We start from the raw sequence: 26,194 nt of genomic DNA on the forward strand, positions 1-26,194 counted from the left end.
CTGGGACCTGTGTTGAGCAGTGTGAAGCAGTGAAATACAATGTGTTGTGTCTGTAGGAGACCGGGACACTGTGTGCCACATGCAGCTCTGTGTTTGCCTCGAGGAACAAGCTGTTTGAACACCTGAAGGCAACGGGACACGCGACAGTGCAGCACTGCCCAGCCAACAGCACCCAGGCCAAGACAGTGAAACGCAGGAACCGATAGCACCGAGGCCTGGCAATCATCCATGGTGCCAGAGGGCAGGGAGGAAGAGAGAGAGAGACTCACCCACCCACTTCACCATCTCAATGGGACACTCCCAGATCAGCTCCCTCATCTTCAGGCCTGAGGGATAAGGGGAGCAGTGAATGATGGGATTCTGACTGTTCTGACCACAGGTCACTCTCTGTTTCATTGCCTATATTTATAAAACACTTTTTCTACTGAAGTGCAGAATTAATTTGTTTCTGTCCTGTAGTTGACAGACTCCAGACCAAGCTTCCTACTGTGTAGTTACGTTACTGAATCTATTCTGTTCTGAACGACTAGTCACCACATGTAACTGAACAAAAACCCATTTTACTGGGTCCCATGTTCACATAGTTCTCTGCTCGTGTTAACAGCTGCACAAAGACATCCAGGGAAAGGACAGGAAGCAGCACTAACACTGAGCCAGCATTTACACAGTGGGCTGAATGGCCTCCTGCACTCTGAATGTGGAAACATGCAAATGTATAAATGTGTTCTCTGTGATCTATGGTTGTCTAATCCTGTTCAGTGCTGGGGTACAGAGTGACGATGGCTGAGGGGGTGGAGAGCTCATTGTATATCACGCAGCCTCGGGTCAGGATGGAGGCTCATCATCATTGTTGACCCGGGACAGGGCCCGGTCTCCCGTGTTGTCCCGGGACAGGGCCCGGTCTCCCGTGTTGTCCCGGGACAGGGCCCGGTCTCCCGTGTTGTCCCGGGACAGGGCCCGGTCTCCCGTGTTGACCCGGGACAGGGCCCGGTCTCCCGTGTTGTCCCGGGACAGGGCCCGGTCTCCCGTGTTGGCCCGGTCTCCCGTGCTGTCCCGGGACAGGGCCCGGTCTCCCGTGCTGTCCCGGGACAGGGCCCGGTCTCCCGTGCTGTCCCGGGACAGGGCCCGGTCTCCCGTGCTGTCCCGGGACAGGGCCCGGTCTCCCGTGTTGTCCCGGGACAGGGCCCGGTCTCCCGTGTTGTCCCGGGACAGGGCCCGGTCTCCCGTGTTGACCCGGGACAGGGCCCGGTCTCCCGTGTTGACCCGGGACAGGGCCCGGTCTCCCGTGTTGACCCGGGACAGGGCCCGGTCTCCCGTGTTGACCCGGGACAGGGCCCGGTCTCCCGTGTTGACCCGGGACAGGGCCCGGTCTCCCGTGTTGACCCGGGACAGGGCCCGGTCTCCCGTGCTGTCCCGGGACAGGGCCCGGTCTCCCGTGCTGTCCCGGGACAGGGCCCGGTCTCCTCCTGGGACAGGGCCCGGTCTCCCGTGTTGTCCCGGGACAGGGCCCGGTCTCCCGTGCTGACCCGGGACAGGGCCCGGTCTCCCGTGTTGACCCGGGACAGGGCCCGGTCTCCCGTGTTGTCCCGGGACAGGGCCCGGTCTCCCGTGTTGTCCCGGGACAGGGCCCGGTCTCCCGTGTTGTCCCGGGACAGGGCCCGGTCTCCCGTGTTGACCCGGGACAGGGCCCGGTCTCCCGTGTTGACCCGGGACAGGGCCCGGTCTCCCGTGCTGTCCCGGGACAGGGCCCGGTCTCCCGTGCTGTCCCGGGACAGGGCCCGGTCTCCCGTGTTGACCCGGGACAGGGCCCGGTCTCCCGTGTTGTCCCGGGACAGGGCCCGGTCTCCCGTGCTGTCCCGGGACAGGGCCCGGTCTCCCGTGCTGTCCCGGGACAGGGCCCGGTCTCCCGTGCTGTCCCGGGACAGGGCCCGGTCTCCCGTGCTGTCCCGGGACAGGGCCCGGTCTCCCGTGTTGACCATGGATGGTGTCTCTGAGAGTCACACAGTATCACAAGGAGCCCCAGGTGCTGCTGTAAAACATGGAACTGAGTCGGATCAGGGATGGGATTTCAGGGATGGAGCCTTCACATCTCATTGACTTCCTCATTGACTCCAAAAGTGGGCTCCTTTAGTGTTCAGAGGAAACATTTACTGACTGGAGCCAAGCTACGCCCCTGTTCCTGTACTCAAATACCCCCCCTAGTCCCTGTTCCTGTACTCAAATACCCCCCTAGTCCCTGTTCCTGTACTCAAATACCCCCCTAGTCCCTGTTCCTGTACTCAAATACCCCGCTATGTCCCTGTTCCTGTACTCAAATACCCCCCCTAGTCCCTGTTCCTGTACTCAAATACCCCCCTAGTCCCTGTTCCTGTACTCAAATACCCCCCTAGTCCCTGTTCCTGTACTCAAATACCCCCCTAGTCCCTGTTCCTGTACTCAAATACCCCCCTAGTCCCTGTTCCTGTACTCAAATACCCCCCTAGTCCCTGTTCCTGTACTCAAATACCCCCCCAAGCCCCATTCCTCTACTCGAATACCCCCCCACGACCCTGTTCCAGTATTCGAATTCCACCCCCCCCCACGTCCCTGTTCCTGTACTCCGAACACCCAACTACACCCCTATTCATGTACTCGAGTACCCAACTACGCCCCTGTTCCTATACTCTAACGCCACCCCACGTCCCTGTTCCTGTATTCGAATACCCCCCACGTCCCTGTTCCTGTACTTGAATACTCCCTTATGTCCCTGTTCGTTTACTCGAGTACCCAACTATGCCCCGATCGTGTGCTAGAATACCCAACTATGCCCCTGTTCATGTACTCGAATACCCAACTACGCCCCTGTTTGTGTACTCGAACACCCCCCTATGCCCCCGTTCCTCTCCTCAAATACTCCCTACACCCCTGTTCCTGAACTCATATACCCCCCTACGTCCCTGTACTCGAAAAACCCACCTACCCCCCTGTTCCTGTACTCGAATACCCAACTACGCCCCTGTTCCTGTCCTTGAATACCCCCCACGTCCCTGTTCTTGTACTCGAATAACCCCCACGTCCCTGTTCCTGTACTCGAATACCCCCCATGTCCCAGTTCCTGTACTTGAATACCCCCCCATGTTCCAGTTCCTGTACTCGAATACCCTCCATGTCCCAGTTCCTGTACTCGAATAGCCCCCACGTCCCTGTTCCTGTACTCGAATACCCCCCACGCACGTTCCTGTACTCGAATACCCCCCACATCCCTGTTCCTGTACTCGAATACCCCCCATGTCCCTGTTCCTGTACTCGAATACCCCCCACGTCCCTGTACTTGAAGGCCCCATTCGTGTGCTAGAATACCCAACTACACCCCTGCTCGTGTCCTTGAATACCCAACTGCGTCCCTGTTCCTGTACTCGAATACCCCCCTACGTCCCTGTTCCTGTATTTGAATATCCCCTATGTCCCTGTACTCAAATACCTCCCTATGCCCTGTTCCTGTACTCTAATACCCTCCCACGTCCCTGTTCCTGTACTCGAATACCACCCTATGCCCCTGTTCCAGTACTCGAACACCCCCCACGTCCCTGTTCCTGTACTCGAATACCCCATGTCCCTGTTCCTGTACTCAAATACCCCCCACGTCCCTGTTCCTGTACTCAAATACCCCCCACGTCCCTGTTCCTGTACTCAAATACCCCCCATGTCTCTGTTCCTGTACTCGAATACCCCCCTACGTCCCTGTTCCTCTGCTCAAATACCCCCCTACGTCCCTGTTCCTGTACTCGAATACCCCCCTACGTCCCTGTTCCTGTACTCAAATACCCCCCTACGTCCCTGTTCCTGTACTCGAATACCCCCCTACATCCCTGTTCCTCTGCTCAAATACCCCCCATGTCCCTGTTCCTGTACTCGAATACCCCCCACGTCCCTGTTCCTGTACTCAAATACCCCCCATGTCTCTGTTCCTGTACTCGAATATCCCCCTACGTCCCTGTTCCTGTATTCGAATACCCCCCTACGTACCTGTTCCTGTATTCGAATACCCCCCTACGTCCCTGTTCCTCTGCTCAAATACCCCCCTACGTCCCTGTTCCTGTACTCGAATACCCCCCACGTCCCTGTTCCTGTACTCGAATACCCCCCACGTCCCTGTTCCTGTACTCGAATACCCCCCACGTCCCTGTTCCTGTACTCGAATACCCCCCACGTCCCTGTTCCTGTACTCGAATACCCCCCACGTCCCTGTTCCTGTAACCGAATCCCACTGCTACAAAGGCCAACATACCATTTGCCTTCTTCAATGCCTGCAGCACCTGCACACTCACTCTGAGCTATTGGTGTACAGGGACACCCAGGTCTTAGTGCACCTCCCTTTTTCACCAACCTATCGGCATTGAGATAATAATCTGCCTCCTGTCTTTGCTCCCAAAGTGGATAACCTCACATTTATCCCCATTACACTGCATCTGCCATACATTAGCTCACTCACTCAATGCAGGTGAAAGTGAGGACTGCAGATGCTGGAGAGTTGAGAGTGTGGTGCTGGAAAAGCACAGCAGGTCAGGCAGCATCTGAGGAGCAGGAGAATCAACATTTTGGGCAAAAGCCCTTCATCAGGAATATCATTCCTGAAGAGGTTTGGCCCGAAACATCGATTTCGAACGCTGCCTGAGTTATTGTGCCTTTCCAGCACCGTTCTGATCTTCACTCACTCAGTATGGCCAGTTCACAGTGAAGCACCTCTGCGTTCCCCTCCCAGGTCACCCAGGTCACCTTGCTACTTTGCTGTGTGCTATCTCCAAGTTCAGCGAGATGATGTTAAGGATCAGGACAGTCCACAGAAATGCCAGCTCATCTCTTTGCTGCTCCTCGGAATCTCTGCCGTTGTACTGTCCTCTAACTTCCTCTGTATGTGCTATGTTTTGAGAGTTTGGTGTCTGTGAAACACACTTTCAGTGTCTGGCCCTTGGTGATAGCATCAGTCACAGAGCAATGCTACAGGACAGTGACCATCAGGACTGAAGCAGTGAGAAACACAGCACTTCCCAGCCCACTGCCCTATGACAGCTATCACAGCATGTAACATTTATTTAATAACTGCATGGAATCAAACATTCAGGGTACAGAACAGGGAGGTGATCATTGGTTAACAAGTGGAATCTGATCAACGGATGTGTTTCCTTTAACACAAATGAGTGAGTTTTGGAATACAGCACTGTGCAGTTGTGATCGCTCTGCTGTCAGTGTGATGGGAGTTCATGGATGGGTTAGACAGGCCTTAGGAAAGCAGTGGGGTTGGCTGCTATTACTGAGGCTGTCTTGATTTTGTGTATCTGCACAGGCCTGGGTTAATCATGGCTACAGATTCTGTAATCTCCGGCTGGTTTGTTTCTGGAGAGCGACTCGAAAGACAGACAGAGCAAAATCAACATCTTCCTTTGTAATGCACATGGGAGGCTTAATCCTGAAACTCTGTGAATAACAAGCGAATAGAACAGACTGAGTCAGGACAGGGACAGCACAGGGTTAGATACAGCGTAAAACTCTTGTCTACACTGTCCCCCATCAAACACTCCCAGGACAGGGACAGCACGGGGTAAGATACAGCGTAAAACACTCTCTACACTGTCCCCCATCAAACACTCCCAGGACAGGAACAGCACAGGGTTAGATACAGCGTAAAACTCCTTCTACACTGTCCCCCATCAAACGTTCCCAGGACAGGGACAGCACGGGGTTAGATACAGAGTAAAGCTGCTGCCTCTACACTGTCCCCCATCAAACACTCCCAGGACAGGGACAGCACGGGGTTAGATACAGCGTAAAACAACCTCTACACTGTTCCCCATCAAACACTCCCAGGACAGGGACAGCACGGGGTTAGATACAGCGTAAAACATCCTCTACACTGTCCCCCATCAAACACTCCCAGGACAGGGACAGCACGGGGTTAGATACAGCGTAAAACACCCTCTACACTGTTCCCCCATCAAACACTCCCAGGACAGGGACAGCACGGGGTTAGATACAGAGTAAAGCTGCCTCTACACTGTCCCCATCAAACACTCCCTGGACAGGGACAGCACGGGGTTAGATACAGAGTAAAGCTCCCTCTACACTGTCCCCCATCAAACACTCCCAGGACAGGGACAGCACGGGGTTAGATACAGCGTAAAACACCCTCTACACTGTTCCCCACCAAACACTCCCAGGACAGGGACAGCATGGGGGTAGATACAGAGTAAAGCTCCCTCTACAGTATCCCCATCAAACACTCCCAGGACAGGGTTAGATATGGGGTTAGGTACAGGGATAGATACGGGGTTAGATATGGGGATAGATTCGGCGTTAGATATGGGGATAGATTCGGGGTTAGGTATGGGGTTAGGTGCGGGGTTAGATACAGGGATAGATACGGGGTTAGATACAGGGATAGATACGTGGTTAGATATGAGGATAGGTACGGGGTTAGATACGTGGTTAGATGCAGGGTTAGATATGAGGATAGATACGGGGTTAGATACAGGGATAGGTACGGGGATAGATACGGGGTTAGGTGCGGGGTTAGATACGGGGTTAGATGCAGGGTTAGGTACGGGGTTAGATACGAGGATAGATACAGGGTAAGATACGGGGAAAGCTGTGTCTGTGTAATTTTGTTGATTGTTGACGCTGGGAGAACACATTCGATTCATTCCGTGTGACATTTAGAAATGGCTGAAGGCATTGTTGTCATGACAACAGTTCATAACCCAAATTATTTCCCGATATTTTGAAGTTTCAAACATTGTAGTGATATCATGATCAACTGGGTAAGTGGACTGAGGTGTGGTAGGTGGGGTTTAATTTCGATAAACGTAAGGTGTTGCATTGGATTGGTCAAGCCTAGGCAGGATTAACACAGTCAATGGGAAGGCCCTGGGCTGTGTTATATAACGACAAGAAAGCTAATTCAGCCTTTCAAGCTGAGGGTGTCACTGGCTCGGCCAACCTTTACTACCCATCCCTAATTACCCACAGGGCATCCACATCACCATGGGTCTGGAGTCACGTGTAGGCCAGACTAGGTAAAGATGACAGTTTCCTTCCCTGAAGAACGTTAGTGACCCAGATGGGGTTTTCCGACAATCACCAATGGGTTCATGGTCATTATCAGACTCATAATTCCAGATACGTACTGAATTCACATTCCACCATCTGCCGTGCTGGGATTTGAACCCAGGTTCCCAGGAAAGCCATTACCTGGGTCTCTGCCAATGGGGCATCACCTCCCATTCCCTGATTTTTGTTTGGAATGGGAATGAAGGAAGAGCTCCTCCTTCCAAGGGACCCCATTGTGAGTGACAGGGAGGGGGCTGGGATTGGGAAGGAGGTGCCAGTTTCACCCCCTGACCTGGAGGTCTGCCCTGTTTTGAGGTACTCCCCTGAGGGTCCCTCTCCCAGGGAACCACTGCTTATAACTCTGGGTTTTGTGTCAGGAATGTTACCCACAGATGAAACATGGAAATGGGATTTGGGAAAATAAGGTGTTCCCTCAAAGCTAACTTCTAAACCAGGCTTCCATCACATTGTAGGACTGAGGGCAGAAATGGTCATGTTTAATGTCAGGGTCTTGCTCAGAGAAATCGGGGAAGTAACTTGTGGTGATTTAAAAGTCTGTCCATCAAACATTTTAAACATTTGGTGGGGTAATGGCTGTTAGAATTTCACCCAAAACGCTACAACACTGGTATCTACCTGTAAATGTGGAAAATTACCCAGGTATGTCCCGTACTAAAAAGCAGGACAGATCCAACCGGCCAATTACTGCCCCATCAGTCTCCTCTCGATCCTCAGTAACGTGATGGATGGTGTTAGTAACAGAGCTATCGAGCAGCACCTGCTCAGCAATAACCTGCTCAGTGACGCCCAGTTTGGGATCCCCCAGGGTCACCCAGATCCTGACCTCATTCCAGCCTTGGCTCAAACATGGACAGAAGAGCTGGATTCCAGAGGGGAGGGGAGGGGAGGGGAGGGGAGAGGGACAGCCCTAAACATCAAGGCTGGATTCGACCGAGTGTGGCATCAAGGAGCCCTGGCAAACCTGCAATCAGGGGGTGTCAGGGGGCAAAGTTTCCACTGGCTGGAGTTATGCCTGACACAGAGGAAGATAGTTGTGATTGTGGAGGGTCAGTCATCTCAGCTCCAGGACATCTCTGCAGGAGTCCCTCAGGGGAGTGTCCTCGACCCAACCATCTTCAGCTGCTTCATCAATGACCTTCCCCCATTAGAGAGAATCCAGCCATTGCCCCTTGATACTCAATGGTATACCCTCAAAATATCACCGCCTAGCTTCACTGGCACTGGGTGAAGATGCTGCAATCCCTTCCTGAAGGGAGTTATAGTGACAGCATGTAGGTTGCTGTGACTCAACGCAGCAGCTCACGGGCAGAAGATAGGGATCCGATTTTTGTTTAACAAATACAAACAGCAACCTGGGTCAGAGGAGGATTTGTGTGAGGGAAGTTCGGCGCAGCTGGGCTAGTATCCATCGGAGTTTCGGAGAGTGAGAGGTGATCTTTTTAAACCATAAGATCCTGAGGGGTCAGGACAGAGTGATCCTGAGAGGATACCTCCTCCTCCTGGGAAGCTGGCTATGAGGGACAACAGAAGCAGCTCCTGTTTGAGGGGGAGATGAAGGGGATTACAGCTGCAGCTGGTGGGTTTGGAGTTTATTCCCCGCTGAGTGAGAGAGACCATGGAGAGCAGAGGAAGAGCAGGGCTGAGTCCACGGGCACATTGCGGACTGTGAGTCTACAGTTAGCAACAGCCAACAGCCTGGGGGCGTTGCAACTGACAACAGGCCAACTGTACCTCACAGTCTCACAGAGCCATCGCACAGGCAGAGGCCACTTGGCCCATTCTGGCCAAACTGTTCATCAAACATCCACCCACCCTAATCCCATTATCTAGTACGCCCACCCTGGTCAGTCTCCCTCTGTCCCCTCTCCCAGTGCTATCACACCCTGGTCAGTCTCCCTCTCTCCCCTCTCCCAGTGCTATCACACCCTGGTCAGTCTCCCTCTGTCCCCTCTCCCAGTGCTATCACACCCTGGTCAGTCTCCTTCTGTCCCCTCTCCCAGTGCTATCACACCCTGGTCAGTCTCCCTCTCTCCCCTCTCCCAGTGCTATCACACCCTGGTCAGTCTCCCTCTCTCCCCTCTCCCAGTGCTATCACACCCTGGTCAGTCTCCCTCTGTCCCCTCCCCCAGTGCTATCACACCCTGGTCAGTCTCCCTCAGCCCCCTCTCCCAGTGCTATCACACCCTGGTCAGTCTCCCTCTCTCCCCTCTCCCAGTGCTATCACACCCTGGTCAGTCTCCCTCAGCCCCCTCTCCCAGTGCTATCACACCCTGGTCAGTCTCCCCTCTCCCAGTGCGATCACACCATGGCCAGTCTCCCTCTCTCCCCTCTCCCAGTGCTATCACACCCTGGTCAGTCTCCCTCTGTCCCCTCTCCCAGTGCTATCACACCCTGGTCAGTCTCCCTCTCTCCCCTCTCCCAGTGCTATCACACCCTGATCAGTCTCCCTCTGTCCCCTCTCCCTGTGCTATCACACCCTGGTCAGTCTCCCTCTGCCCCCTCCCCCAGTGCTATCACACCCAGTCCTGGTATAGTGCCCCAGTAGACCCTGGGATGGTGCCTGGGTGAAGGTCAGCATGGTGGCTGCTGGGCTGGGAGTGTGTCAGTGATGAGGTTGGATCTTTTACCTGTCCGTACATGCCCCCTTTCCCCAGGAGCAGTCCCATCTCCCGGCAGTCCTCCCAGATCTGGTTCATTTCTTGGGCAGGAAGAGGTTTCTGACTGTCCTGTGGATGGAGAAGAAAACCTTTTGAATATTGGAAGAGTTGAACTTCTCAGATTCACTCTTGGAGACACACAGTGCCTGTGTCTGTCTGCACATTCAGCCAACATCCCCACCCTGCTTCCAGCTCTCTCTGGGTCATTGAGGATCTGAAATCTGAATACAGCCTGTTATCAGGAACAACCATTTAATACATTCGAACCGTTTTAAAATAGTGATGGAAAAGGATAGACCAGATCTAAAAGTTGAAGTTCTAAATTGGAGAAAGGCCAATTTTGACAGTATTAGGTAAGAACTTTTGAAAGCTGATTGGAGGCAGATGTTCGCAGGTAAAGGGACGGCTGGAAAATGGGAAGCCTTCAGAAATGAGATAACAAGAATCCAGAGAAAGTATATTCCTGTCAGGGTGAAAGGGAAGGCTGGTAGGTATAGGGAATGCTGGATGACGAAAGAAATTGAGGGTTTGGTTACGAAAAAGATGGAAGCATATGTCAGGTATAGACAGGATAGATCGAGTGAATCCTTAGAAGAGTATAAAGGCAGTAGGAGTATACTTAAGAGGGAAATCAGGAGGGCAAAACGGGGACATGAGATAGCTTTGGCAAATAGAATTAAGGAGAATCCAAAGGAATTTTACAAATACATTAAGGACAAAAGGGTAACTTGGGAGAGAATAGGGCCCCTCAAAGATCAGCAAGGTGGCCTTTGTGTGGAGCCACAGAAAATGGGGGAGATACTAAATGAACATTTTGCATCAGTATTTACTGTGGAAAAGGATATGGAAGATATAGACTGTAGGGAAATAGATGGTGACATCTTGCAAAATGTCCAGATTCCAGAGGAGGAAGTGCCGGATGTCTTGAAACGGTTAAAGGTGGATAAATCCCCAGGACCTGATCAGGTGTACCCGAGAACTCTGTGGGAAGCTAGAGAAGTGATTGCTGGGCCTCTTGCTGAGATGTTTGTATCATCGATAGTCACAGGTGAGATGCCGGAAGACTGGAGGTTGGCAAACGTGGTGCCCCTGTTTAAGAAGGGTGGTAAAGACAAGCCAGAGAACTATAGACCGGTGAGCCTGACCTCGGTGGTCGGCAAGTTGTTGGAGGGAATCCTGAGAGACAGGATGTACATGTATTTGGAAAGGCAAGGACTGATTAGGGATAGTCAACATGGCTTTGTGCGTGGGAAATCATGTCTCACAAACATGACTGAGGTTTTTTGAAGAAGTAACAAAGAGGATTGATGAGGGTAGAGCAGTAGATGTGATCTATATGGAGTTCAGTAAGGCATTCGACAAGGTTCCCCATGGGAGACTGATTAGCAAGGTTAGATCTCATTGAATTCAGGGAGAACTAGCCATTTGGATACAGAACTGGCTCAAAGGTAGAAGACAGAGAGTGGTGGTGGAGGGTTGTTTTTCAGACTGGGGGCCTGTGACCAGTGGAGTGCCACAAGGATCGGTGCTGGATCCTCTACTTTTCATCATTTATATAAATGATTTGGATGCGAGCATAAGAGGTACAGTTAGTAAGTTTGCAGATGACACCAAAATTGGAGGTGTAGTGGACAGTGAAGAAGGTTACCTCAGATTACAACAGGATCTGGACCAGATGGGCCAATGGGCTGAGAAGTGGCAGATGGAGTTTAATTCAGGTAAATGCGAGGTGCTGCATTTTGGGAAAGCACATCTTAGCAGGACTTATACACTTAATGGTAAGGTTCTAGGGAGTGTTGCTGAACAAAGAGACCTTGAAGTGTAGGTTCATAGCTCCTTGAAAGTGGAGTCGCAGGTAGATAGGATAGTGAAGAAGGTGTTTGGTATGGTCTCCTTTATTGGTCAGAGTATTGAGTACAGGAGTTGGGAGGTCATGTTGCAGCTGTACAGGACATTGGTTAGGCCACTGTTGGAATATTGTGTGCAATTCTGGTCTCCTTCCTATCGGAAAGATGTTGTGAAACTTGAAAGGGTTCAGAAAAGATTTACAAGGATGTTGCCAGGGTTGGAGGATCTGAGCTACAGGGAGAGGCTGAACAGGCTGGGGCTGTTTTCCCTGGAGCGTCGGAGGCTGAGGGGTGACCCTATAGAGGTTTATAAAATTATGAGGGGCATGGATAGGGTAAATAGACAAAGTCTTTTCCCTGTGGTGGGGGAGTCCAAAACTAGAGGGCATAGGTTTAGGGTGAGAGGGGAAAGATATAAAAGAGACCTAAGGGGCAACTTTTTCACGCAGAGGGTGGTACGTGTATGGAATGAGCTGCCAGAGGAAGTGGTGGAGGCTGGTACAATTGCAACATTTAAGAGGCATTTGGATGGGTATATGAATAGGAAGGGTTTGGAGGGATATGGGCTGGGTGCTGGCAGGTGGGACTAGATTGGGGTGGGATATCTGGTCAGCATGGACGGGTTGGACCGAAGGGTCTGTTTCTGTGCTGTACATCTCTATGACTCTATAACATGCTCTTACTGACAATAAAATGGCTTCTTAATGCAAGTAACATGTCAAAATGGCTTCTCGGCAGCAAATGAACAATTCTGTATAAAATGGCTTTTAACCCTGCTAAAAGCTGCATTCCTGAATTAACTATAGAGTTCTGAATCAAAGATTAGTAGACAATGCTTCCTTTACAGCATAGAAATAACTAGACTAGACATTACTAGCCATCCTAACTGCCCCTGCAAAGAGAGATAAAGAAGTTTGGATGTTTAAAACAAAGTTGATTCTCAGGAAATATCATTGAGCTAAGTTGCTGTCAATAATATCGATTTTAATAAATGTGATTAGTAATTGTTTGAACGTGCTCTGTAACCGTGGCTGTACTAAAGATATAAAAATGTCTTTGTCTTAAGCCACCTGTGCAGTTTCTCCGAGGGACACAGAACCTGTGCCCAGCTGAAAAATAAAGTGTGAAATCTTGCAGAACCAGACCGAATCGTCTGTGTATTGACTGATCGCGGAACCGAGAGACCCCTCCCCTGGGGGAGTCCAGATCTTCATCCGCTCCAAATGTCACCCCAGTCCATTGACTTCTCTCATCCAATTCATTTATAGGTTTTGTAAATAATTATGACCCCAGCACTGATCACGGTGACTCTCCCACCATTCTATACCAGCCCCATTTATCACACTGTGATTTATTAATTAGCTCATGCTCTGTCTGTGTTCATGAGTGCTCCCAACACCATGGACTCTGATTAAATTGATGAATGTTTAGTATCTTATCAAACGCTGTCTGAAAATCCAAATATTTGCTTTGATTTATTATTGTCTGAGGTACAGTGCAAAGGTTTGTTTTGGGTGCAGTATAGCCAGGTTATACTGTACGGAGATCACAGGGTGACAGAACAGTGAGAAAGACAATGTTACAGCTACACAGAAGATGCACAAAGAGGGAGACCAACATTAGATTGGAAATTGAAGAGGTATATTCGGCAGTCTAAGCTGCCCCTGAACCTACTGGTGTGTGTGTTTGGGGGTTCTTTACCCTCTCCCTGATGGAAGAGGGTCTAGGAGATCATTACCCACCCTGTGATGGGGCTTAGATGATGTTAGCAGCCTCTCTGTGGTAGTGAGCTGTGGAAATGGAGTCCATGGGGGAGGTTGGCTCCTGTGATGGTCTGGGCTGTACACACCACGCTCTGTAATTTCTTATGGTCTTAGCGTACCAAGCTGTGATGCATCCAGACAGTATGGTCTCAATGGGGCATCTGTAAACGTTGGTGAGAGTCCTTATGGATGAGCTGAATTTCCGGAGTCTCCCAATATCTATCTGGCCTGTAACCACCTCATCGAATTTTAGTGAATGTGTCAGGCTTGGTGTCCCCTTCACGAGGCAGTACTGACCCTGTGCGATTATATTCTGTTTCAAAACGCTCCATAATAAGCTGCAACATTTTCTTGAACTGATTTTTACTTCCAGTTAGTAGAAGGAGAGGTCATAGAGATTGGTGGTGGTTTAACCTGGGGGTCAGCACACCTCAGGAGAGGGGACAGGTTGAGACGGAGTAACCTGGTGGTAACCTCATCGGGTGCAGGAACTAAACCCACAGGTGGCATCAGAAACCCCAACTGTTCAGCCAAATGGGCTAACCAACCTGTGGCCAGGGAAAGGGCTACAAAGAGGAGTGTTTCATGTGAAATAAGGACAGCTCTGTAGCTGAGCTCAGCTGTGGTGAACTGGCCTGGGGGATAGATCAATGCAGAAAGTGAGAAACTGTCCATATGTGTAAAGCTGAGGGGCAGGTGAGAGTTGGAGAAATAAGGAAAGACTGAGGAGGACTGTCCAGGGTCATTGGGAGAAGGACAGAGTGGGAGAGGCACTGAGCTCAAAATGTATCAACACACAGCAGGAGGTTCTGTAGGTGTTTAAAAAGGAAAAGAGTTAAAGTGAGTGAGAAAAGAGGTTAATAGCAGAGAGGAGGGGAACAGGAGATGAAATGGACAACCATTTTGCTTCTGTTCTCACGACAGAGGGTATGGAAGTCTTTCCGGGGTTAGCTGTAAACCAGGGACTTGGGGAAAGTTATAATCAGGTACTGACTGAGCAGTGGCCTGCCCTGGGGAGGGGGATGTGCTGGTGTGGATTCAGGACAGGCTGCAGGACGCTGCAAACGCCCCTGTCACCCCCAGCGTATGGGTCACCACCAAACCCAGTGAAGATACATTCACTCTCCCCATCCGCGTCATCCATGGATTAGGGAAACACATTGAAACTGAGAGCTCTTCCCCTTCAAACAGAGGGTGAGAGTGAGGAGCGCTCTGTCACTGAGGGGAGGGGTGGGGTGGGGTGGGGAGGGGTGGGGAGGGGAGGGGAGGGGTGGGGAGGGCAGGGGAGAGGTGCAGAGGGGTGCAGTGGGTGGGGAGTGGAGGGGAGGGGAGGGGTGGGGTGGGGAGGGATGGGGAGGGGAGGGGAGGGGAGGGGAGGGAAAGGGTGGGGAGGGGAGGGAAAGGGTGGGGAGGGGTGGGGAGGGGAAGGGTGGGGTGGGGATGGGAGGGGAGGGAAAGGGTGCGGAGGGGTGGGGAGGGGAAGGGTGAGGAGGGGAGGGGGAGGCATGCGGAGCGGTGGGGAGGGGAGGGGTGAGGAGGGGAAGGGTGGGGAGGGGAAGGATGGGGAAGGGTGGGGGGGGAGGGGAGGGGAGGGGAGGGGAGGGGATGGGAGTGGAGGGGACGGGAGTGGATGGGTGGGGAGGGGAGGGGAGGGGAGGGGAGGGGTGGGGGAGATGGTGGTGAAGGTGGAGAGTGGATTTGGAAAATCTCTGAGGTGTCAGGATCTTATTCAACGTTGCAGCATGTTCCAGGAGCCGAGCCAAGTGTCTGAATGGGGTTTCTGTCGGTTTGTGTCAAACTGTTTTACCCCAGAGCAGGCCCCAAGCCTGAACCCCTTCAACTGAGCAGCACCCCAACACCCCACGAACACCCACCCAACACCCCACAGACCCACCCACAACACTCACACCGCACCCCAACATCCCACACCCCCCCCTAACAGCGCACTATCCCCCCCTCCCCCCATCGCTGATGGGTAGTGAGGTACTTACCCGACTGTCCACCATTTCCATGCCAATCATCAGCCCCTTCCCCCGAACGTCCCCTACAATCTCGAACTCTTGGCGCAGTTTCTCCAGCCCCAGGAGCAGCTGGTTCCCCAGGGTCTGGCAATTCCCCATCAGATTCTCCTCTTCGATCACCTTCAAACAGAGAGCACTCTATCACCCCGTCACCCCCAGACCCCGTCACCCCCACACCCTCACACCCAGTCACCCCCCACACCCCATCACTCCTGTCACCCCCCCACCCCGTCACCCCCCACACCCCGTCACCCCCCGTCACCCCCGTCACCCCCCCACATCCCGTCGCCCCCACACCCCCCCCACCCCGTCACCCCCCTCAGACCCCGTCACCCCCACGCCCCATCACCCCCACACCCCGTCACTCCCCCACCCCGTCACCCCCCATCACCCCCACACCCCATCACCCCCCACACCCCGTCACCCCCCACCCTCACGCCCCATCACCCCCACACCCCGTCACCCCCCACACCCCAACACCCAGTCACCCCCACACCTCGTCACCCCCACACCTCGTCACCCTGTCACCCCCACACCCCGTCACCCCCCACGCCCCTTCACCCCCCACGCCCCTTCACCCCACACCCCGTCACCCCCCACGCCCCGTCATTCCCCACACCTCGTCACCCCCCACACCTCGTCACCCCCCACGCCCCGTCACCCCCCACGCCCCGTCACCCCCCACGCCCCGTCACCCCCACACCTCGTCACCCCCATGCCCTGTCACCCCGTCACCCCCACGCCCCGTCACCCCCACACCCCGTCACCCCCCACACCCCGTCACCCCCCACACCCCGTCACCCCCCCACACCCCGTCACCCCCCACCCTCACGCCCCATCACCCCCACACCCCGTCACCCCCCACACCCCAACACCCAGTCACCCCCACACCTCGTCACCCCCACACCTCGTCACCCTGTCACCCCCACACCCCGTCACCCCCCACGCCCCTTCACCCCCCACGCCCCTTCACCCCACACCCCGTCACCCCCCACGCCCCGTCATTCCCCACACCTCGTCACCCCCCACACCTCGTCACCCCCCACGCCCCGTCACCCCCCACGCCCCGTCACCCCCCACGCCCCGTCACCCCCACACCTCGTCACCCCCATGCCCTGTCACCCCGTCACCCCCACGCCCCGTCACCCCCACACCCCGTCACCCCCCACACCCCGTCACCCCCCACACCCCGTCACCCCCCACACCCCGTCACCCCCCACGCCCTGTCGCCCCGTCACCCCCACACCCCGTCACCCCCCACACCTCGTCACCCCTTCACCCCCCACACCTCGTCACCCCCACGCCCTGTCACCCCTTCACCCCCCACACCTCGTCACCCCCACGCCCTGTCACCCCGTCACCCCCCACACCCCGTCACCCCCATACCCCCACACCCCGTCACCCCCACACCCCGTCACCCCCCACACCCCATCACCCCCCACAACCCGTCACCCCCACACCCCGTCACCCCCCACACCTCGTCACCCCTTCACCCCCCACACCTCGTCACCCCCACGCCCTGTCACCCCGTCACCCCCCACACCCCGTCACCCCCACACCCCGTCACCCCACACCTCGTCACCCCCACACTCGTCACCCCCACACCCCATCACCCCCACACCCCGTCACCCCCCACAACCCATCACCCCTCACAACCCGTCACCCCCACACCCCGTCACCCCCACACCCCGTCACCCCCACACCCCGTCACCCCCATACCCCCACACCCCGTCACCCCCACACCCCGTCACCCCCCACAACCCGTCACCCCCACACCCCGTCACCCCACACCTCGTCACCCCCACACCCCGTCACCCCCCACAACCCATCACCCCCCACAACCCGTCACCCCCCACACCTCGTCACCCCCACACCCCGTCACCCCCCGTCACCCCCCCACTCCCCGTCACCCCCCACACCCTGTCACCCCCCACTCCCCGTCACCCCCCCCACTCCCCGTCACCCCCCCCACTCCCCATCACCCCCACACCCTGTCACCCCCCAGACCCGGTTCCCTGCCCTCACACTGTGCCCCTGTCCCCCCCCCCGGGGTGTGTCCCTCCTGTTGGTTGTGTGGTGCTGACCTTGAGGACGGTGGATCCGATGGTACAGGCCATGGGGTTCCCTCCAAACGTGTTGAAGGTTGTTGCTTCAGACATGGCAGCAGCGATCTCTGAAATACACAAGGGAGGGACAGGGCAGCTGCACGGGGGGGGCAGAGACATGGGTAATCCTCGTTTCAGATTCGTTCGGGGTGAGTCAGTAGGTACTCTCCGCACGGAGCAAGGTATATCCAATGTTCACGATCCCTTGGAGAGTGTTAGAATACAGGGAGGTACCGTTGTGGTTTGATAAGGCACTAGTCAGATCACATCGGGAACATTGCGAGCAGTTTTAGAACATAGACCTAGAACAGTACAGCACAGTACTGGCCCTTCGGCCCATGATGTTGTGCTGGCCTTTTATCCTACTCTAAGGTCAGACTAACCTACATACCCTTCATTGTACTAACTCCCATGGGCCTCTCCAAGAGTCACTTGAATGTCCCTAATGTCTCTGACCCTACTCCCATCGCTGGCAGTGCATTCCTCACACCCACCACTCTCTGTGTAAAGAACCTACATCTGACACCCTCCCTAAACCTTCCTCCAATGCACTTTGTGATAGCCATTTCCACCCTGGGAAAAAGTCTCTGTCTATCCACTCTATCTATGCCTCTCATCATCTTGTACACCTCTATCAAGTCACCTCTCATCCTTCTTCGCTCCAATGATAAAAACCCTAGCTCCCTCAACCTTTCTTCATAACACATGCCCCCCAGTGCAGGCAGCATCCTGGGAAATCTCCTCTGCACCCTCGCTAAAGTCTCCACATCTTTCCTATAATGAAGTGACCAGAACTGAACACAATATTCCAAGTGTGGTCTAACCAGTGCCCTATAGAGCTGCAGCATAACCTCGTGGCTGTTAAACTCAATCCCCGTGCTAATGAAAGCTAACATACTGTACGCCTTCTTAACAACCCTGTCAACTTGGGTGGTAACTTTGAGGGATCTATGTATATGGACCGCAATATCTTTTTGTTCCCCCACACTGCCAAGAATCCTGCCTCTAACCCTGTAATCTGTAATCAAACTCGACCTTCCAAAGTGAATCAGTTCACACTTTTTCCAGGTTGAACTCCATCTGCCACTTCTCAGCCCAGTTCTGCATCCTCTCAATGTCCCATTGCAACTTACAACAGCCCTCCACACTATCCACAACTCCACCAACCTTTGTTTTCCCCAGGGCAGGATTGACTGGTACGAGAGGGGTCATTGTTTGAAGTTATTAGGAGGAGGTATAAAGGAGACACCAGAGGTAGGTTCTTTATGCAGAGAGTTGTGACTGTATGGAATGCGTTGCCAGCTGTGCTGGTGGGAGCAGAGTCACTGGGGACATGTAATCCACTGCTAGACACGCACATGGATAGCAGTGAGTTGAGGGGTGTGTAGGTTAGGTTATTTTACTTTACATTCGGATTAAACCTCGGCACAACATCGTGGGCCAAAGGGCCTGTTCTGTGCTGTACTTTTCAATGTTCTATGTTCATCGGCAAACTTACTAACCCACCCCTTCCACTTCCTCATCCAAGTCATTTATAAAAATCACAAACAGCAGAGGTCCCAGACAGATCCCTGTGGAACCCCACTGGTCCCCAAGCTCCAGGCTGGATATTTTCCATCTATTACCATCCTCTGTCTTCCGTGGGCCAGCCAATCCTGTATCCAGACAGACAGGTCTCCCTGTATCCCACACTCCTTACTTTCTGAATGAGCCTATCGTGGGGAACCTGATCAAACACCTCTTTAAAATCTATGAACACCACACCTACTGCTCAACCTTCATCAATCTGATTTGTCACACCCTCAAAGAATTCAATAAGGTTTGTGAGGCATGACCTGCCCCTCACAAAGTCACGCTGACTATCTCTAATCAAAACTATGGTTTTCCAAGTAATCATAAATCCTATCTCTCAGAATCCCCTCCAATAATTTGCCCACCACAGACACAAGATTGACTGGTCTGTAATTCCTAGAACAAAGAACAAAGACAATTTACAGCCCAGGAACAGGCCCTTTGGCCCTCCAAGCCTGAGCCGATCCAAATCCACTGTCTAAACCTGTCAGTCAATTCCTAACCGTCTGTATCCCTCTGCTCCCCACCTGCTCCTGCATCTGTCCAGACGCATCTTAAATGAATCTACCGTGCCTACCTCTACCACCTCTGCTGGCAACGTGTTCCAGACACCCCCCACCCTCTGTGTGAAGTACTTGCCGCGTGTACCCCCCTTAAACTTTCCACCTCTCACCTTGAAAGTGTGACCTCTCGTTATTGAATCCCTCACCCTGGGAAAAAGCTCGTCTCTATCCACCCTGTCTATACCCTTCATGATTTTGTAAACCTCAATCAGGTCCCCCCTCAATCTCCTTTTCTCTAATGAAAACGATTCTAACCTACTCAACCTCTCTTCATAGCGAGCACCTTCCATACCAGGCAACATCCTCATAAACCTTCCCTGCACCCTCTCCAAAGTGTCCACATCTTTTTGGTAATGTAGAGACCAGAACTGTACACAGTATTCTAAATGCGGCTGAACCAATGTCTGGTCCAATTTTAACATGACCTGCCAGCTCTTATACTCAATACCCCCTCCAATGAAGACAACCATACCATATGCCTTCTTGACCACTCTATCCACCTGTGCAGCAACCTTCAGGGTACAATGGACCTGCACTCCCAGATCTTTCTGCTCATCAACTTTTCCCAAGGCTCTTCCATTTACAGTAATCCCAGGATTATCCCTATTCCCATTCCTGAATGAAGGAATAACATTTGCCATCCTCCAATCAAAGGCCCTACCCTAGTGGACAGTGAAGACACAAAGATCATCACAAAAGAGGCAGCAATCTCTTACCTCACTTACAATAATAACTTTGGGTATATCCTGTCTGGCCCAGGATACTTACCTAGCCTCATTTTTTCAAACTTTCCAGCAAACTTTCCTTCTTAACACTAACCTGTTTGAGCATATCAGTCTGTTTCACACTGTCCTCTCAAACATCAACGTCCCTCTCAGTAGTGAATACTGAAGCAAAGTACTCATTGAGGACTTCCCCTACCTCCTCCGACTCCAGGCACATGTTCCCTCCACTGTCCCTGATTGGCCCTACCCTCACTCCTGCCATCCTCTTCTTCCTCACATAAATATAGAATGCCTTAGAGTTTTCCTTAATCCTACCCACTAAAGCTTTGTCATGCCCCCTTATCACTCTCCTAAATCCATTTTCAGTTTCTCCTTAGCTACCTTGTAACAATTGAGAGCCCTGTCTGATCTTTACCTCCTCAATCTGAAGTAAGCTTCTCTCTTCCTCTTGACTAGATGTTCCCCATCCCTTGTTATCCAAGGTTCCTTCACCCTACCATCCCTTCCTTGCCTCACTGTGACCAACCTGTCCAGCACTGTCAGCAAACATATAACAATACAGCACAGAACAGGCCCTTCGGCCCACGATGTTGTGCCAAACATTTGTCCTAGCTTAAGCACCTATCCATGTACCTATCCAATTGCCACTTAAAGGTCACCAATGATTCTGACTCTGCCGCTCCCACAGGCAGCGCATTCCATGCCCCCACCACTCTCTGGGTAAAGAACATCCCCCCCATACCTTCCACCCTTCACCTTAAATTTATGTCCCCTTGTAACACTCTGTTGTACCCGGGGAAAAGGCTCTGACTGTCTACTCTATCTATTCCCCTGATCATCTTATAAACCTTTATCAAGTCACCCCTCACCCTTCGCCGTTCCAATGAGAAAAGGCCTAGCACTCTCAGCCTATCCTCGTACGACCTATTCTCCATTCCAGGCAACATCCTGGTAAATCTCCTCTGCACCCTCTCCAAAGCTTCCACATCTTTCCTAAAGTGAAGTGACCAGAACCGCACACAGTACTCGAAATGTGGCCTTACCAAGGTCCTATACAGCTGCAACATCACCTCACGACTCTTGAATTCAATCCCTCTGCTAATGAACGCTAATACGCCATAGGCCTTTGTACAAGCTCTATCCACCTGAGTGGCAACTTTCAAAGATCTATGAACATAGACCCCAAGATCCCTCTGTTCCTCCACCTTACTAAGAACCCTACCGTTAACCCTGTATTCCGCATTCTTATTTGTCCTTCCAAAATTGACAACCTCACACTTGAACTCCATCTGCCACTCCTCAGCCCAGCTCTGCATCATATCTAAGTCCCTTTGCAGCCGACAACAGCCCTCCTCACTGTCCACAACTCCACCAATCTTCGTATCATCTGCAAATTTACTGACACACCCTTCGACTCCCTCTTCCAAGTCATTAATAAAAATTACAAACAGCAGAGGACCCAGAACTGATCCCTGCGGAACTCCACTTGTAACTGGGCTCCAGGCTGAATATTTACCATCTACCACCACTCTCTGACTTCGACCGGTTAGCCAGTTCTCTATCCAACTGGCCAAATTTCCCTCTATCCCATGCCTCCTGACTTTCCGCATAAGCCTACCAAAACAATCTCCACATTTCTGTCATGCATTTTCCTGAGAATGTGTTCCCAATTTAGATGCCCTAGTTCCTGCCAATAGCCGTGTAATTTGCCCCCCGCCCCCCCCAATAAATACTTTCCCCATACTGTCTGCTCCTAACCTTCTCCATGACTATAGTAAAGGTCAGGGAGTTATGATTGCTACCACTGACATGCTCTCCCACTGAGAGATCTGACACCTCACCTGGTTTGTTGCCAAGCACCAGATCCAAAATGGCCCCCCTTCTAGTTGGCCTATATACTTATTGTGTCAGGAACCCTTCCTGGACACACCTGACAAAAACTGCTCCAGCTAAAACTATTTGAACTAAGGAGGTTCCAATCAATATTAGGGAAGTTAAAGTCACCCAAGATAAAAACCCTGTTACTTCTGCACCTTTCGAAAACCTGCCTCCAATCTGCTCTTCTGTGCCTCTGTTGCTACCTGGTGGTCTGTAGAAAGCTCCCAATAAAGTGACTGCTCCTTTCCTGTTTCTGACTTTCACCCATACCGACTCTGTGTTCCACCCAACCTCCTCAACGATCTCCCTTTCTGCAGCAGGGATGGTGCAGGAGGGAGGGTTTCAGGATTTTGGATAATTGGAGCTCTTTCTGGGGTAGGTGGGACCTCTACAAGCAGGATGGTCTTCATCTAAACCAGAGGGGTACCAATATCCTGGGTGGGAAATTCACTAAAGCTATTAATGTGGATTTAAACTAATACAGCAGGGGGATGGGAACCAAAATTGTAGGACAGGTACAGAAGAGGATGAGAGCAGGGAGCTCCACAATCAAATATCTGACACTGGCAAGCGAGAACCTGGTTAGAAATGTGTGTACTTCAACGCGAGAAGCATCCAAAATAAAGTGGGTGAACTGGCAGCGTGGGTTGGGACTTCGATGTTGTGGCCAATATGGAGACATGGATAGAGCAGGGACAGGAATGGCTGTTGCAGGTTCTGGGATTCAGATGTTTCAGTTAGAACAGAGAAGAAGGTAAAAGAGGGGGAGGTGTGGCATTGTTGGTCAAGGACAGTATTACGTTGGCAGAAAGGATGTTTGGGGACTCGTCAACTGAGGTAGTGTGGGCTGAGGTTAGAAACAGGAAAGGAGAGGTCACTATGTTGGGAGTTTTCTATAGTCCCAGAGCTGTTGAGGAAAGGATAGCAAAGATGATTCTCGATAGGAGTGAGAGGGGCAGGGTAGTTGTCATGGGGGACTTCAACTATCCAAATATTGACTGGGAACACTACAGTACGAGTACTATAGATGGGTCAGTTTTTGTCCAGTGTGTGCAGGAGGGCTTCCTGACACAGTATGTAGACAGGCCTACAAGGGGCGAAGCCACATTAGATTTGGTACTGGGTAACGAGCCTGGCCAGGTGTTAGATTTGGAGGTAGGTGAGCACTTTGGTGATAGTGATCACAATTCTGTTATGTTTACTTTAGTGATGGAAAGGGATAGGTGTACTCCACCGAGCAAGAGTTACAGCTGGGGGAAGGGAAATTACGATGCAATTAGGCAAGATTTAGGAAGCATAGAGTGGGGAAGGAAACTGCAGGGGATGGGCACATTTAAAATGTGGAGCTTATTCAAGGAAAAGCTCCTGTGTGTCCTAGATAAGTATGTACCTGTCAGGCAGGGAGGAAGATATAGAACACGTGAGTCGTGGTTTATTAAGGAAGTGGAATCCCTGGTCAAGAAGAAGAAGGCTTATGTTAGGACAAAATGTGAAAACTCAGGGTGCTTGAGGGTTACAAGAAAGTCAGGAAAGACCTAAAAAGAGAGCTCAGAAGAGCCAGGAGGAGACATGAGAAGTTGTTGGTGGATAGGATCAGGGTAAACCCTAAGGCTTTCCATAGGTATGTCAGGAATAAAAGAATGACGAGAGTAAGATTAGGGTCAATCAAGGATAATAGTGGGAAGTTGTGTGTGGACTCAGAGGAGATCGGGGAAGCACTAAATAAATATTATTCGACAGTGTTCACTATAGAAAATGAAAATGTTGATGAGGAAGATACAGAGATACTTGAATCTAGACTAGAAGAGATTGAGGTTCACAAGGAAGAGGTATTAGAAATACTGCAGAGTGTGAAAATAGATAAGTCCCCTGGGCCAGATGGGATTTATCCTGGGATCCTCTGGGAAGCCAGGGAGGAGGTTGCCGAGCCTTTGGCATTGATCTTTAAATCGTCATTGTCTACAGGAATAGTACCAGAAGACTGGAGGATAGCAAATGTGGTTCCCCGGTTCAAGAAGGGGAGTAGAGACAACCCTGGTAATTATAGATCAGTGAGCCTTACTTCAGTTGTTGGTAAAGTGTTGGAAAAGGTTATAAGAGATAGGATTTATAATCATCTAGCAAAGAATAATTTGATTAGAGATAGTCAGCACGGTTTTGTGAAGGGTAGGCTGTGCCTCACAAACCTTATTGAGTTCTTTAAGAAGGTGACCAAACAGGTAGATGAGAGTAAACCGGTTGATGTGGTGTATATGGATTTCAGCAAGGCGTTCGATAAGGTTCCCCACAGTAGGCTATTGTACAAAATGCGGAGGAATGGGATTGTGGGAGATATAGCAGTTCGGATCAGTAATTGGCTTGCTGAAAGAAGACAGAGGGTGGTGGTTGATGGGAAATGTTCATCCTGGAGTCCAGTTACCAGTGGTGTACCGCAAGGATCTGTTTTAGGGCCACTGCTGTTCGTCATTTTTATAAACGACCTGGATGAGGGCGTAGAAGGGTGGGTTAGTAAATTTGCAGACGACACTAAGGTCGGTGGAGTTGTGGATAGTGACGAAGGATGTTGTAGGTTACAGAGAGACATAGATAAGCTGCAGAGCTGGGCTGAAAGGTAGTAAATGGAGTTTAATGCGGACAAGTGTGAGGTGATTCACTTTGGTCGGAGTAACAGGAATGCAAAGTACTGGGCTAATGGTAAGATTCTTGGTAGTGTAGATGAGCAGAGAGGTCTCGGTGTCCAGGTACACAGATCTTTGAAAGTTGCCACCCAGGTTAACAGGGTTGTTAAGGAGGCATACAATGTTTTAGGTTTTATTAATAGAGGGATCGAGTTCCAGAACCAGGGGGTTATGCTGCAGCTGTACAAAACTCTGGTGTGGCCGCGCTTGGAGTCTTGTGTACAGTCCTGGTCACCGCATTATAAGAAGGATGTGGAAGCTTTGGAAAGGGTGCAGAGGAGATTTACCAGGATGTTGCCTGGTTTGGAGGGAAGGTCTTACGAGGAAAGGCTGAAGGACTTGAGTCTGTTTTCGTTAGAGAGAAGAAGGTTGAGAGGTGACTTAATAGAGACATAGAAGATAATCAGAGGGTTAGATAGGGTGGACAGGGAGAGCCTTTTTCCAAGTATGGGGACGGTGAGCACGAGGGGGCGTAGCTTTAAATTGAGGGGTGATAGATATAGGACAGATGGCAGAGGTAGTTTCTTTACTCAGAGAGTAGTATGGGTGTTGTATACCCCGGTGTTGTATACCCCGGTGTTGTGTACCCTGGTGTTGTATACCCCGGTGTTGTATACCCCGGTGTTGTATACCCCAGTGTTGTATACCCCGGTGTTGTATACCCTGGTGTTGTTTGCACCAGTGTTGTATACCCCGGTGTTGTGTACCCCAGTGTTGTGTACCCCAGTGTTGTGTACCCCGGTGTTGTGTACCCCAGTGTTGTGTACCCCGGTGTTGTATACCCCGGTGTTGTATACCCCAGTGTTGTATACCCCGGTGTTGTATACCCCAGTGTTGTGTACCCCAGTGTTGTATACCCCGGTGTTGTATACCCCAGTGTTGTGTACCCCGGTGTTGTATACCCCAGTGTTGTATATCCCGGTGTTGTGTACCCCAGTGTTGTGTACCCCAGTGTTGTGTACCCCAGTGTTGTATACCCCAGTGTTGTATACCCCGGTGTTGTGTACCCCAGTGTTGTGTACCCCGGTGTTGTGTACCCCGGTGTTGTGTACCCTGGTGTTGTGTACCCCGGTGTTGTATACCCCGGTGTTGTGTACCCTGGTGTTGTATACCCCGGTGTTGTATACCCTGGTGTTGTGTACCCTGGTGTTGTATACCCCGGTGTTGTGTACCCCAGTGTTGTGTACCCCAGTGTTGTGTACCCCGGTGTTGTGTACCCCAGTGTTGTGTACCCCGGTGTTGTGTACCCCAGTGTTGTATACCCCGGTGTTGTGTACCCCG

At 52.0% G+C, this 26,194-nt stretch overlaps 1 protein-coding gene across 1 annotated transcript in view; it reads right to left on the minus strand.

The window, feature by feature from the left end:
* Window positions 1–5,052: 5,052 nt before the first annotated feature.
* agxt2 (alanine--glyoxylate aminotransferase 2) overlaps window positions 5,053–26,194 on the minus strand; it is a 60,231-nt gene continuing 39,089 nt past the window's right edge. The window contains exons 11-14 of the mRNA XM_072592820.1: window positions 17,477–17,565; window positions 15,363–15,512; window positions 9,732–9,830; window positions 5,053–5,454 (exon numbers count right to left, since the gene is read on the minus strand). Of these exons, the coding sequence (XP_072448921.1) occupies window positions 5,341–5,454; window positions 9,732–9,830; window positions 15,363–15,512; window positions 17,477–17,565 (452 nt within the window). The 3' untranslated portion in view covers window positions 5,053–5,340. The remainder of the gene's footprint in view (window positions 5,455–9,731; window positions 9,831–15,362; window positions 15,513–17,476; window positions 17,566–26,194) is intronic.

The sequence above is a fragment of the Chiloscyllium punctatum genome, chromosome 2 (assembly GCF_047496795.1).
Source record: "Chiloscyllium punctatum isolate Juve2018m chromosome 2, sChiPun1.3, whole genome shotgun sequence".
Lineage (NCBI taxonomy): Eukaryota > Metazoa > Chordata > Chondrichthyes > Orectolobiformes > Hemiscylliidae > Chiloscyllium > Chiloscyllium punctatum.